Source organism: Phaenicophaeus curvirostris, chromosome 19 (genome assembly GCF_032191515.1).
Source record: "Phaenicophaeus curvirostris isolate KB17595 chromosome 19, BPBGC_Pcur_1.0, whole genome shotgun sequence".
NCBI classification, from domain to species: Eukaryota; Metazoa; Chordata; class Aves; order Cuculiformes; family Cuculidae; genus Phaenicophaeus; species Phaenicophaeus curvirostris.
Genome location: NC_091410.1, coordinates 9107343 through 9121458, shown reverse-complemented (window position 1 = coordinate 9121458; position 14116 = coordinate 9107343). Strand labels below are relative to the sequence as shown.

The window sequence follows — 14116 nt, the reverse complement described above, 5'->3', positions numbered from 1 at the left end:
TGACCCCCCAGCCCCCGACCCCAGAGCCGTCGCGGGGTTGCGGTGACTGGAACTGGTTCAGTTTGGGGTCCCTATGGGGCCAGGGTCGGACTGGGACCGCAGCGGTGCCCAGTACCCCCCCCGCCCCCAGGCTCAGGACCCCCCCTTGCACCCCGCACCCCGCATTCCTGGGCTCAGAGCCCCCTCCACACCCCGTGCGCCCCTGCCCCCCTGGACTCCGGACCCCCCCTCGCAACTCCCCCTCGGATTGAGGGACCCCACACCGCTCCGCGGGATCAAGATCCCCCCCTGCACCCCTCCAGGGGCTCACGCCTCCCCCTGCATCCCGCACCCCCCCATCCTTGGGCTCAGGACGCCCTCCACACCCCGTACCCCCCGTCCTCCTGTATTCAGGACCCCCCACCGTGCACCTCCCGGGCATAGGAACCCCTCGCACACCCCGCACCCCCGCTCCCGAGCTCCTCCCCGGGCTCAAGGCCCCCTCCCCGCACCCTTTCAGGAGCTCAGGACCCCCCTGCACCCCCAGAGCCCCGGCGCTAGGACCCGGGGTCGCCGTCCCCCCCGGGGCGATGCTAACGGTGGGGAGGGCTCTAACCAATCAGGGAGCGCGGCTGCCCCGGTCCTGGAAGAAGCGTCTCTGATTGGACACGGCGGGTTCGCTCTGGCCAATAGGAGCGCGGGGCCGGGAGCGGGGCGGGGTCCACTGGGTTATGAATGGGGGCCCGATCCGGGAGCGGGCAGGTAGGGATGCGGGCAGCGATAAGGGCAGCGATAAGGGCAGGGATGCAGGCAAGGCTGCTGCCAGAACCCACGGCTCCACTGCCTCGTGCAGGGCTGCCTGAGGAGCCGGTGATGGCCCCAGCTGGCAGCTTGGGGGTGGCCCCTTGGCACCCCCTCTTGGGACCACTGGGACCCCTCTCTCTGGAACCAAGAGCCGGGGCCTCACACCCCCACCAGCCACCCAAGAACGTGGTGTTTTAATCAGTTTTTCTTTAAGCTGATAGACAAGGAGCATCTCCAGTAGCAGGGCCACCTTGCACTGTTGGGGTGGGGACCGTAACCCCAGCGTCCCCAAGGGGGCTGGATTCTGCATCCCTTATCCTGCAGCCCCCATGGACAACGAGCGGCTCCAAACGTGCCATCACAGCCAGATGTGAAGGCAGATGTGCTGAAACGGCTGAGAGAGCTGGGGGTGTTTAGCCTGGAGAAGAAGAGGCTGAGGGGAGACCTCATTGCTCTCTACAACTACCTGAAAGGAGGTTGTGGAGAGGAGGGAGCTGGGCTCTTCTCCCAGGTGACAGGGGACAGGACGAGAGGGAATGGCCTCAAGCTCCGCCAGGGGAGGGTCAGGCTGGACATTAGGAAAAAATTTTTCACGGAAAGGGTCATTGGGCACTGGCAGAGGCTGCCCAGGGAGGGGGTTGAGTCACCTTCCCTGGAGGTGTTTAAGGGACGGGTGGACGAGGCGCTGAGGAACATGGTTTAGTGATTGATAGGAACGGTTGGACTTGATGACCCAGTGGGTCTCTTCGAACCTAGTGATTCTATGACTCCATAATTCTAACTGCTGCTCTGGGAGCCAACCCACCCCGAGCTCTCTATGCCGTGTCCCACCTGAGCCCCTGTCCAGGTGCCACCAAGTCTCTTGCTCCCCTGATGTTCTCTGCCTTCCCTTGCAGGCTGTTCGAGGCAGAAGGCGATGGTCCTGGTGCCCAACAGCACGGTGGTGGTTTTGGCCAGCGAGGTGGCCCAGCCAGAGCTGGAGCGGTCTCCCTGCATGGTTGGCATCTTCCCCATCGTGTATTACAGCGCCCTGCTGGGGCTGGGGCTGCCAGGTGAGGGGTCTGGGGTGGAGGGGGCTGCCTGGAAGGTGGGGGGGCTGCACCCATCCTGCTCCACCTGAGCTGTGCACCCTCAGCCTAACCCATGCGTTCAGCTGCCAGCAAGCCCTCGGCTCCCATCCCAGTCCTGGGGCTTTTGGGATGGAGAGGAGGGTCCTGAGGGGGTGCAGGAAACCAACCTGCTTCCCAGGGCCTTGGGGTGGCCCCAGCTGCAGAGCCTGGCTGCAAAGCCGAGCCCCACCATGGCAGGTGCCGCAGCAGCAGGGACAGATGGTATTTGCATTGCTTGGGCTGACACACAGAAGAGATTAATCAGCTCAGCAAATCTCCACCACACCGTGATATTTATAGCTCCCCATGCCAGCCGGGACCTGACTGCAGCTCTGGGGGAGCCTGGGCACCCCTGAGGTCCTGGGTGCTGAGGAGGAGGCTGTGAGCCAGGATCTCACCTCAATACTTCGCTCCCCTCCCTCTAGTGAATATCCTGACTGCCGTGGCCCTGTCCCGCCTGGCCACGAGGACCAAGAAGTCATCATACTGGTACCTGCTGGCCTTGACCTCCTCTGACATCCTCACTCAGGTCTTCATCATCTTTGTGGGCTTCATCCTGCAGACGGCCATCCTGGCGCGGGCCGTGCCCAGCGCCTTCATCCACACTGTAAACGTGCTGGAGTTCACGGCCAACCATGCCTCCATCTGGGTCACCGTCCTGCTGACCATGGACCGCTACGTGGCCCTGTGCCACCCGCTGCGGTACCGAGCCATCTCCTACCCCCAGCGCACCCGCAAGATCATTGCAGCTGTCTTCGCCGTGGCTCTGGCCACAGGGATCCCGTTCTACTGGTGGCTGGACGTGTGGCGTGATGCCGACCCCCCCACCTCCCTGGACACGGTGCTCAAGTGGGTGCACTGCATCACCATCTACTTCTTGCCCTGCAGCATCTTCCTAGCCACCAACACTATCATCATCTGCAAGCTGAGGCAGCGGAGGAGCTCGACGGGTGGCCGACCCCGCTTGAGCAAGACCACAGCCCTCCTCCTGGCTGTCACCACTGTCTTTATCGTCCTCTGGGCTCCCCGAACCGTTGTCATGATCTGCCACCTCTACGTGGCCTCAGTCAAGAGGGACTGGCGCGTGCACCTGGCCTTGGACATCGCCAACATGATAGCCATGCTCAACACCACCCTCAACTTCTTCCTCTACTGTTTTGTCAGCCAGACTTTCCGCTGCATGGTGGGCGAGGTGCTCCGGGTCCATCTCCGACATGGACCCCAGCCCGGCAGCACCCGCTTCCCACCCCCAGCCCTGAAACCACTGCAGCTGCTGGGCAGCACAGCCCTGTGAGCTGGGGTGGCACTTGGCTCAGGGTCCCAGTGCTCACCCAGCCCCATCTATTACCCCGGGACCCAGGGAGACCCTGCTCCAGGGGCACTGCCCCTGCGGCACCCGCTCTCCGTGGGTTAACGCGGGTTCTTGTTGATGATGACAAGAGGAAGAGGTTGTGCCCAACCATCTGGTTGTGCTCGTTCAGGGCCACCAGGGTGCCCTGCCTGTTGGCAGCACCTACTGTGCTCCAGGCACCTCCCTGTGGTGAGGGGACGGGTGCAGGTGAGACTCTGCAGGCCCTGCTGAAGACACGGTGCTGACTGGGTGCCGGTGGAATGGTCCTTCCTCTATAAACTGCCATGCTAGGAGCAAAAATCTGCTGGGTCTGGCTCCCTGCACCAGCATGGGGTCCCTTTGCCTGGCCGCGAGCTCTCAGCTCAGCCAAGGGTGGATCTGGGGTCCCCCATCCCCACCGCAGGCCTGGGCACATGGTGAGACCCCAGCTCTGGGTGTTGCAGCCACGTCCCACTCATTATATCACCCCAGGGACACCCACAGAATCACTAGGTTGAAAAAGACCCACTGGATCATTGAGTCCAACCATTCCCATCAATCACTAACCCATGTCCCTCAGCACCTCATCCACTTGTCCCTTAAACACCTCCAGGGAAGGGGACTCAACCCCCTCCCTGGGCAGCCTCTGCCAGTGCCCAATGACACTTTCCATGAAAAATTTTTTCCTGATGTCCAGCCTGACCCTCCCCTGGCGGAGCTTGAGGCCATTCCCTCTCGTCCTGTCCCCATGACACCCATGACATCCTGGGACAGACACCCTGCAAGGCTGCAGCCCTGGGCACCCTGAGTGCACCCTGGCACAAAGCTGCAGCACCTCTCACCGGCTTCAAGGGAGGGGGATCACAATACCCCCCTGCCTCGAATGCTCCCAGCACCAGTGCCACCCTCCCAGTTACACCAGCACCACACCGGCATGGTGCTGGGCTGTGCTGTACCAGCCTGGCTGCCACCAGAGGGCAGGGATAGGACGCCCTGTGGAGCTGGCACAGCCCAGGAGCAGGGAGCTGGCACCCCTGGCACCCTCAGCCCCCACACCAGCCCTGCCAGCCTCACTCCCCACCCTAATTCCCCTGTAAGGTCCTTAGCGTAATCCCCCCCCCAAACAGAGCAGCCTTTCTGCTCTAATTCCCCAGAGACGGAGCCCAGGGGTGCCCTGGGGCCAGGGTCTCTGCCAGCCCCAAGGGATTTGGGGTGCCCCAGACAGGGCACAGAGCTCCCCCCACCCACCAGGTTCCCCCTTGCTCACCCCATCAAGCCACGCCTGGCCTTGGGGCGCAAGGTTTGCCCCCGTGTTTGTGGTCTGACCTTGTGAAATGTGGGGCTGACCCGCATTGGCACAAACCCCCTGGTGCCCCCTCAGCCAAATCAATCCCCTGGCTCTGCCCGTGCTCCCGGTGACAGGGTTAAACCTCGACCTGGTAGCGTGGGTGGTACCTGGGAGACGCTTGCTCCATTAATTCTGGCATGCAAAGAGAGACGGACTGGGAAGAGATTAGATATTAACTCACCCAGCACCTCCCACCCAGCGGGCACCCATCCCTGGGGGCTTCCAGGGCTGGATCCCACCCCGGAGCCCTTCGCTGGGGCTGGAGGGGACACAGGGTCAGGGGGGGCTCAGCTGGCAAGAGCAGCATTTGGCAGGAGCTCCTGTTTTGCTTGCGGCAGGCAGGCTGGGATCACTGCTGGCCCCCCCTCGCCAACCGGTGCTTATTTACTTGGAGAAGGAGGTGGAAATGTGCTGACCGCGTCCGCCGGCGGCGAGGGGCTCCAGTCTGGACAGAACCAGCTCGGGTGGAAAACAGCTTCCCAGCTCCAGCTCGGGTGGTGGGGAGGCAGCTGGGAGGGCGAGCGGGACCCCCCCTCCCCAAGCTCCAGGTACGAGGTGAGGAGCCGCGGCTGGCTGAGCCGGTGTTGCCGCAGAGCCAGGGCCCAGCCGGCGGTGCCACCGTGCCAACCGTGCCAACCGCGCCGGCCGCCCGACCCCGCGGCTCCGTAGGAAAGGTAAGCCTGGAAAAAATGCGCCTTGGCGTACCCATGTTTTTGGAGCGAGGTGGTGAGGAAACCTGGCCCAGGTCCCACCACGGCTGTGCCGGAGAGACCAGCTCTGCCCGTTCCCACCGCGGGAACCGTGGTCCCCAGCCCGCTTGGAGCACAAAGGCACTGGCACCGGGCTTTGCCCTCGCCGAACGGGCTGTGCCAGGCGCCAGGCGCTGCGGCACGCGGGCGTGGGAGGGGAGCTGAGGGCAGCCAGGCCCTCGCAGCCCTCGGTTTGTCCCTGCGAGGCAGCCAAGCACATGGTGGCATCACACCCAACCTTGCCCCGCAGCCGCCTCCCCAGCGGGAGTTTCTGTAGGACCTACAAAAACACCAGGGGCGCAGCGAGGGCTGGAAAGCTGGGGAGAATCCCCATGGGAAGCTGGGGAAGGAAATCATCGGCCTTTGGAGGGACACGAGGGTGAAAGCTGTGCGGCCATGGGGCAGCCTCACCTGCCAGTGGCCCCACGGCGGATGTTGGGGGTCAAGGGGTGGTGGAGGGGGGGGCTCCTGCTGAGTCAGCAGATGGGAAAACCACCGGCCCCGCGTGGCGGAAGGAAAGATCCGGCAGGAAGCTGCGTGCAGCTTGGCCTCTGCGGAGCCCGGGTCGGTGCCGCTGAGCTCCCGGAGCTGGTTATCCGTGGCTGAGCCTTTCGTGGAGAGCACCCCCGGATCCTTGGGGAAACTGAGGCACAAGAGGCTAGTGCAGAGCCCAGCTCTGGCACCCAGCAGGGAAGGACAACCCTTCCCCAAATGCCATCCCAAAGCCGAACGCTCCTTAAGAAGACGAAGGCTGGGAGGGCAGGCAGCCCCAGCACCATAGGGACGGCGGCAGAGGGTGCAGCACCCAGCCCAGACACGCCGCCTCCTCCCCTTGGGCTCCGGTCCTCGTGCCGTGGGTGCTGCTAGCTCCGGTTCTGCCTCCTTTTCTCCTTGGATTGTTTGCATCCCAGCTTGGTCTGGGTGAGGACCCGCCTGAGGCACGTTGAACTTTTGTCTGCATCCTTCACCCTCTTGCTTCACCCTCCCAAAATAGCCTGGAAACCTCCCGAGGGCTGGCACGGCCCAGAGTCCCCCAAGGTGCCCGGAGCCTCCAGAGGCTCTTCCCAAGGGATGAGGTGCCCGCAGGGCGCCCATGCCCAACCCCGGGGTGCGTGGCCACCCCTGCCGGCACAGGGACCCCCATCCGCTTCTCGCAGACCCGCACAGAAAAGGCTTTTCTGGGGCTCTGCCACCCTTGCCAAGGGCTCCGGCTTGATCCGTCAGCTGACATTCCTTTGGGAGGCCCCTCCAGGCCTGCGCTTCGGGGCTTCCCAGCAGGAGCTGGTGTATCCTTCCATTCTGGGGCCGCCTGCGGAGGCCCCTGCTCCCGGTTCCCACCCAGGAGCCCACCCGCTGCCTGGTGCCGCCAGCCCCGAGGTGGGCGCAGCATGCTGGGTGGGTGACGCTGCCCCAGCACAGCCCCCCCACTCCATCTCTTGACCCCTGGGGGGGTCTCTACCCGCACCCCGAGCTCAGCAGGGCTGGGCTGCCCCTGCTCCTCTCAGCTGAGACCCCACGGACTCGTTGCGCTGATGGCCAGGTGGCCTCACAGGCTGATGTCCCCTCAATATGCCCCTCGCCAGCTGGGGCTTTGTCCCTGTTCACTCCCCCTCTCCCCCTTGCCCACTGTGGGACCCTGTCCCAGCTTCATCCCCCCCCACCCCATGCCCTGTGGGACCCCAGCCCGGTTCCATCTCCCCTCCTGCCGCGAGAACTCGAGCTGGTTCCAATTCCCCCCCCCATCCTGGTGCCCTCCCTGGGCAGATCCCATCCCAGTTCCAATTCCCCCCATCCCGATGCCCCCCGGGTCAGATCCCATCCCGGTTCCCCCACCCCAGTGCCCCCCCCGGCCAGATCCCATCCTGATCCCCCTTCATCCCAGTGCTCCCCCCCCGGGCAGATCCTATCCCGGTTCCAATTCCCCTCCCATCCCGGTGCCCCCCCCCCAGGGCAGATCCCATTCCTGTTTCCCACATCCCGGTGCTCTCCCCCCGGAGCAAATTCCATCCCGGTTCCAATCTCCCCCCATCCCGGTGCCCCCTCATCCCGGTTCCAATTACCCCCCATCCCGCTGCCCCCCCCCATCCCGATCCTATCCCGGTTCCCCGATCCCGGCTCCCCTCCATCCCGATCCCAGCCCGGTTCCCGATCCCGGTGCCCCGGCAGGTCGGGGCCGGTCCCGACGGGCAGAGCCGCACCTCGGGGAGGGGCCGGGCCGGGCAGGCGCGCACGGGGCGGGGGGACCGGGGCTGCCCCGGGGCGGCGGCGCGGCCGGGAGCACCGGGCACCGGAGCCGGTGAGCGGGGCTGGGAGCGCCGGGGAAGCGCACCGGGAACCGCACCCGAAGGGGTCCCGGCTGCGGGGCTGGGGGCGGCTCTGGACAAGTTTGGGGACCGGGACCGGTCGGGAGCACCGGGAAGCCGCGATGGGATGCGGGGAACCGGAGTGGGATACAGGGAACCGGGCTGGGGGTGCGAGGAAGCGGGCGGGGGGTGCGGGGAACCGGGCTGGGGTGCGGGGAACCGGGCTGGGATGGGGGGAACCGGGTTGGGGGTGCGAGGAACCGGGATGGGGTGCCTGGGAACCGGGCTGAGGGCGCAGGGAACCGGGCTGGGATGCGGGGGAACTGGAGTGGGGGTGCGGGGGAACCAGAGTGGGATGCGGGGAACAGGGCTGGGGGTGCAGGGAACAGGGATGGGGTGCGGGGAACCAGGCTGAGATGGGGGGAACCGGGCTGGGGGTGCAGGGAACCGGGACAGGGTGGGGGGAGAAGCCGAGATAGGAGTAGGGGGTGCAGTGCTGGGGGGTCCCTGTCTCCAGCCCAGCAGCCCCATCCCAGGGCCTGGGGGGAACGGGACAGGGCAGGGGGTGCCTCTCCCCCACCCCCCAGTGCTGCTTGGAGGGTCCCAGCTTCGGGCATCACTCCCATCCCAGCGCGGGGTCGCCGTGCCGGAGGGGCTCCTGCCTGGTTTTGCACCCCCAGCAATGGGGCAGCAGCTTCCTCGCTGCCTCCTCTTCCCCGTGCCCGCCCTGCGCTTGCTGGGGTGCAGGAGTGGGGACAGGGACCCTTGTGCCGTGCCAGGCTGCGGTTCCCTGTGTGCCAGTATCCGGCAGCGCTGGGCACGCGACCTGCGTTGGGTCAGTGCCCGGAGCCAGAAGAGGGAAGTGGGGCAGGAGAAGTAGAAAGGGGAACATGCTGGCACGCAAGGACAAGCCGTGGGGACATCTCTATCCCCAAGCGTCACCTCTGCCATCCGGCTTTGGCCTGCATTTGGTGTTCCTGGGGAAGCCAGCGGGCACGGTGCTGCCTGCTCCTGGCACCAGAGGAAGGGGTTGGCACAGCCGCTGAGCCAGCGGCACTCAGGGAAATCCCATGTCAGGAGGGAATGTGTGGGGTACAGAGGGGACTGAGCCCCCCACCTGCCTCCCTTCTCCCAGCAAGGAGCTGATGGGAGACACGTGTCTGTCTGCTCCCATCTGGGGCTGCTTCAGGCCACGGGGCAGTGGGTTTGGCTGCACTGGTAGAGCTGGAGCTCACTGGGACTCGATTGAAGGATGCTGGGTCCTGCACTTGGGGCACAACAACCCTGGGCAGCTACAGACTAGGAGAAGTCTGGCTGGAAACTGCCTGGAGGAGAAGGACCTGGGGGTGTTGGTCGACAGAGACTGAACATGAGCCAGCAGTGGCCCAGGTGGCCAAGAAGGCCAAGGGCATCTTGGCTTGGATCAGAAACGGCGTGGCCAGCAGGTCCAGGGAGGTTCCTCTCCCTCTGGACTCGGCACTGGTGAGACCGCTCCTCGAATCCTGTGTTCAGTTCTGGGCTCCTCACCACAAGAAGGATGTTGAGGCTCCGGAGTGAGTCCAGAGAAGAGCAACGGAGCTGGTGAGGGGGCTGGAGAACAGGCCTTATGAGGAGCGGCTGAGAGAGCTGGGGGTGTTTAGGCTGGAGAAGAGGAGGCTGAGGGGAGACCTCATTGCTCTCTCCAACTACCTGAGAGGAGGTTGTGGAGAGGAGGGAGCTGGGCTCTTCTCCTAAGTGACAGGGGACAGGACGAGAGGGAATGGCCTCAAGCTCCACCAGGGGAGGTTTAGGTTGGACACTAGGAAAAAATGTTTCATGGAAAGGGTCTTTGGGCACTGGCAGAGGCTGCCCAGGGAGGGGGTTGAGTCACCTTCCCTGGAGGGGTTTAAGGGACGGGTGGACGAGGTGCTGAAGGACATGGTTTAGTGATTGATGGGAATGGTTGGACTCGATGATCTGGTGGGTCTTTTCCAACCTGGTGATTCTATGATTCTGTCCCCAGCAGGGACTGCGGGCAAGGATACTCTCAGCCCTGGAGACGGCACAGGGATCGCTAGGCACTGAGCCACAGCCCCAGTCCCTGCTTCCTAACCCCACTCTGTCCTGCAGGGTCCCAGGACGCCCTGCTCAACGCCCGCACCGTGGTGCAGGATGGGGACAGCGGTGCCGCCGGCAGCTGCCTGCGTGCTGCTGGCTCTGCTCCCCGTGGCCAGCAGCCAGACCACCCCTCCCGCCGGCTGCAGCAAGGACCTCTCCTCCCTCTACTACAACCTCTGTGACCTCTCGGCAGCCTGGGGCATCGTGGTGGAGGCCGTGGCCAGCCTCGGTGTGGTGACCAGCTTCGTGCTCACCATTGTCCTGGTGGCCAGCCTGCCCTTTGTGCAAGACTCTCAGAAGAAAAGCTTGGTGGCCACACAGGTTTTCTTTCTCCTGGGCACCTTTGGGCTCTTCTGCCTGACATTTGACTTCATCGTGAAGCCAGATTTCTCCACCTGCACCTCTCGCCGCTTCCTCTTTGGTGTCCTCTTCAGCATCTGCTTCTCCTGCCTGCTTGCGCACGCCGTGGCCCTCAACTTCTTGACACGGAGAAACCGGAGCCCACGGGGCTGGGTGACACTGGCCGTGGCCCTGCTTCTCGCCTTGGTGGAGGTCATCATCAACGCCGAGTGGCTCATCATCACGGTGGCGCGGCGAGAGGGCGGCTCCCCGGACCCTTGCCAGCTGGCAGACGCTGACTTCGTCATGGCGCTCATCTACGTCATGTTCCTGCTGGTGGCCGCCTTCACCGCCGCCTGGCCGGCCCTCTGTGGCCACTACGGCCACTGGCGCAAGCACGGAGCCTTCATCCTGGCCACCACCAGCTTCTCCATAGCCATCTGGGTGGCTTGGATGGCCATGTACCTCTACGGGAACCAGCACGCGGGCGAGAAGCCCGGCTGGGATGACCCCACACTGGCCATTGCGCTGGTCTCCAACGCCTACGTCTTCCTCCTCCTCTATGTCATCCCCGAGGTGACACACGTGACACGGCGGGACCCTGAGCAGGCCTTTGAGGACGACATCTACCCCACACGCGGGGTGGGCTACGAGACCATCCTCAAGGAGCAGAAGTCGCAGAGCATGTTTGTGGAGAACAAAGCCTTCTCCATGGACGAGCCCTCCTTCGGTAGGTGCTGGGGCTCTCCAGGGACCCTCTTGCCCCATGGTGGAGCTGGCAATGCGTAGCTGGCACTGGGGGTGGCAGCGGCGGGCGGCGGCAAGACGTCTGGCCACGACTCACCCGGCATCGACGCTTGCCGTGGTTGTGGCTTCCAAAAACCCGCTGGGCTGGGTCTACCAGTTTGGGCTGAGCTCAGCGGCTGCAGGGGTGCTGCCTCCCCGGCGTGGGGTGCCCACAGCTCCCCGTCCTGCGCCCCAAGCAGCCGCTCTGCTCACCAGTCCCAATCCAATAACACGGGGGGGTGGCAGCTGTCCCCAGCCGGCGGATGACGGCAGCAAGTGTCCACTTGGGGCACGGTGGGTGCTCCCAAACGGCACCCACATCTCCCTGCCTTCCGAGAGACCCAGCGATAACAAACCCCAAGCGGTGATGCAAACCATCCCTCCCATTCCCCAGGAGCCTCGCGCTGCTGAGTCAGCTCATTAAACCTGCGAACAAGGACCAGCTCCCCAGTGGGGTGGGGGTGGCTCTGCGAACCCCCTTCTTTCACCAGCCCCATCTTTTCGCAGCCAAGAAGCCGGTGTCCCCGTACAGCGGCTACAACGGGCAGATCCTGACCAGCGTCTACCAGCCCACCGAGATGGCTCTGATGCACAAGGGGCCGGTAAGAGCGATGCTGCACGGCACAGGGATCTGACCAGGCTGGATCCATGGCCTGAGACCAATGGCAGGAGGTTCAACAAGGCCAAATGCCAGGTCCTGCACTTGGGGCACAACAACCCTGAGCAGCTACAGACTAGGAGAAGTCTGGCTGGAAAGCTGCCTGGAGGAGAGGGACCTGGGGGTGTTGGTCGACAGAGACTGAACATGAGCCAGCAGTGGCCCAGGTGGCCAAGAAGGCCAAGGGCATCTTGGCTTGGATCAGAAACAGCGTGGCCAGCAGGTCCAGGGAGGTTCTTCTCCCTCTGGACTCGGCACTGGTGAGACCGCTCCTCGAATCCTGTGTTCAGTTCTGGGCCCCTCACCACAAGAAGGATGTTGAGGCTCTGGAGCGAGTCCAGAGAAGAGCAACGAAGCTGGTGAGGGGGCTGGAGAACAGGCCTTATGAGGAACGGCTGAGAGAGCTGGGGGTGTTTAGCCTGGAGAAGAGGAGGCTGAGGGGAGACCTCATTGCTCTCTCCAACTCCCTGAAAGGAGGCTGTGGAGAGGAGGGAGCTGGGCTCTTCTCCCAAGTGACAGGGGACAGGACGAGAGGGAATGGCCTCAAGCTCTGCCAGGGAGGTTCAGGCTGAACATTAGGAAGAAATTTTTCATGGAATGGGTCATTGGGCACTGGAACAGGCTGCCCAGGGAGGGGGTTGGATCCCCTTCCCTGGAGGTGTTTAAGGGACGGGTGGATGAGGCACTGAGGGACATGGTTTAGTGTTTGATGGGAATGGTTGGACTCGATGATCCTGTGGGTCTTTTCCAACCTGGTGATTCTATGATTCTATGATTGCTTTCCTCCCTGAGATCCCCCAGCACTGGGGGGGCTCCCTAGGTGCTCCTGCAGCCCCCTCCCCAATCTGTCCCACAGACTGAAGGTCCCTACGATGTGATCCTGCCCCGTGCCTCCACCGCCAGCCCGGCAAGCGGCAGTGCCAGCTCCACGCTGCGAGCCGAGGATGCCTTTGCAGCACAAGCCCGGCACAGCAGCGCCCAGCAGGACGGCAGGAGCTGCCAGGTCAGTTAATGGGCAATGGGATGGGGAGCGGGCACCAAGGTCCAGCCTGCGGTCAGGGGCAAAGTCTGGCCCCACCACAGCATCTCCCATGGGAGGGAGGGCGAGCCAGCGTGGGGATGAGCATGGATGCAACTCCTTGCCAAAGTCAGAGAGAGGTTTGCTGTCTCATGCCATGGTCCCACCACCCCCATGCTGTGCAGGTGCAGTCCCCATACAGCAGGAACCGCTGGTGAAGCCTCTGCAGCCAAGGTCCCACAGCGCCGGCACAGCTGTGACCCCACCGTCCCACTCCTGAGGTCTCGCCAAGCCTCATCCCACCCTGCTGCGTCCATCCCACTCCGTCCGGTGGTCGGAGCCAGTTCCTGTGCAGGGGACACCTGGATGTGGTCCCAGGGCCAGCGCTCCTGCAAGCTGCCCCCCATGTCCCTGCTGCCATCAAGGACCACCCTGAGTCGTCCCCCAGCTGCCTTCCTGACACACGGACACTCCATCCTCGCCGTGGTGGGACTCCTGCCTGGGCTTTCCCGGGCGCTCAGCCCCCCGGTTTCACGCTGACCCTCGCCAGCCCTGTGGACATTGCACGCCCTGCACCGTCCTGCCACAGGGTACAAAACAACAGAACTCTTCCCCAGCCCTGGCTCCTGCTGTGCCTCAGTTTCCCCGTTGCCAGGGAAGGGAGGCTGCTCAGGGAGCTCTGTGCCTTGCTGGGGCGGGGGACCCAGTTCCCCATGGCTCCAGCCGCCTTCTCGGTGCCTTCCCACCTCGGGGATCTATCCTGGGGAGCAGGGAGGGAGCTGGGCCCCTCGACCTCCTCGTGGCTTTCTCTCTTATGTTTCCTCTTCCCCCGATTTTTCAGGTCAGACCCAATAAAAGTGGTTTTTTTCCTACATGGTTCTGTGCAGGCAGCGCATCGCAAGGAGGGGATACCCAGCCGTGCCACCCGCTGCTCCTCCATCCCTGGCACCGCCACCACCAAGGGCTTCTGCCGCGGTGCTGCAGGGCTCAGCCCCACATCCTGCTCCTGGAGGGTGGTGGGGAGCAAGGGGGGGGGCTCAGAACAGACCCTCAGCATCCCCCAGCCCCACTCCCTGCTCCCTGTCCCCCACTGCGATGTCATGTGCCAGGGCCAGGCGGACAGATGGAGCCAGCAGCCTGTGCCGGGCAGGCAGATGGGCTGCCGGGAGGGCAGCAGCACAGAGGACATGCCAAGGACGGGGGTGGTTTCTCCTGCTCCGATTGCCTTTTCCCTCCGCAGTGATTTCTCCTGCCGGGCAGGAAGCATGCGGCCGCAGCCGGCAGTTCCATGAATTATTCAGGGCTTGAAATGGCTCCATGGGGGCAGGTGGGTGACCCAATCTCCTTGAGCCGAGCGCCGTGCGCGGCCACCATACCCACACGAGCAAGAGTCTGGCACGCGCAGCGTCCCAGCCGTGCCCTTGCCAGCCAGCACGTGCCACGTCCCGGTTGCAGGGACACAGAAAGGCAGGAGCAGCTCCAAAAGCTGCAGACAGGCACGGGAGCCGGCTGTTTGCAGCAGGAGCCGGCTGTGCCACCCCCTGAGGGTTGCGCTGCGTCAACAGTGTTTACCTGGCGCAGGCAGCGGAGCCGTCT

At 64.3% G+C, this 14116-nt stretch overlaps 2 protein-coding genes across 2 annotated transcripts; both read left to right on the top strand.

Annotated features, from left to right (window-relative positions):
* The first annotated feature begins 1680 nt into the window (after positions 1–1680).
* Positions 1681–3186, top strand: GPR142 (G protein-coupled receptor 142). Its single transcript, XM_069872240.1, has 2 exons — positions 1681–1835; positions 2318–3186. The coding sequence occupies exons 1-2, from the start codon at positions 1700–1702 to the stop codon at positions 3184–3186; spliced, it is 1005 nt and encodes a 334-aa protein (XP_069728341.1). The 5' UTR covers positions 1681–1699.
* A 6457-nt stretch (positions 3187–9643) lies between these two features.
* Positions 9644–13392, top strand: GPRC5C (G protein-coupled receptor class C group 5 member C). Its single transcript, XM_069872233.1, has 4 exons — positions 9644–10788; positions 11352–11446; positions 12359–12505; positions 12706–13392. The coding sequence occupies exons 1-4, from the start codon at positions 9774–9776 to the stop codon at positions 12736–12738; spliced, it is 1290 nt and encodes a 429-aa protein (XP_069728334.1). The 5' UTR covers positions 9644–9773; the 3' UTR covers positions 12739–13392.
* The last annotated feature ends 724 nt before the right edge of the window (positions 13393–14116 follow it).

Coding starts and splice junctions, on each gene's coding strand:
- GPR142 (XM_069872240.1), top strand. CDS start 1,700: ATGGTCCTGGTGCCCAACAGCACGGTGGTGGTTTTGGCCAGCGAGGTG. Junction 1,836..2,317: donor GCTGGGGCTGGGGCTGCCAG/GTGAGGGGTCTG, acceptor CCCTCCCTCTAG/TGAATATCCTGACTGCCGTG.
- GPRC5C (XM_069872233.1), top strand. CDS start 9,774: ATGGGGACAGCGGTGCCGCCGGCAGCTGCCTGCGTGCTGCTGGCTCTG. Junction 10,789..11,351: donor CATGGACGAGCCCTCCTTCG/GTAGGTGCTGGG, acceptor ATCTTTTCGCAG/CCAAGAAGCCGGTGTCCCCG. Junction 12,506..12,705: donor AGGACGGCAGGAGCTGCCAG/GTCAGTTAATGG, acceptor CATGCTGTGCAG/GTGCAGTCCCCATACAGCAG.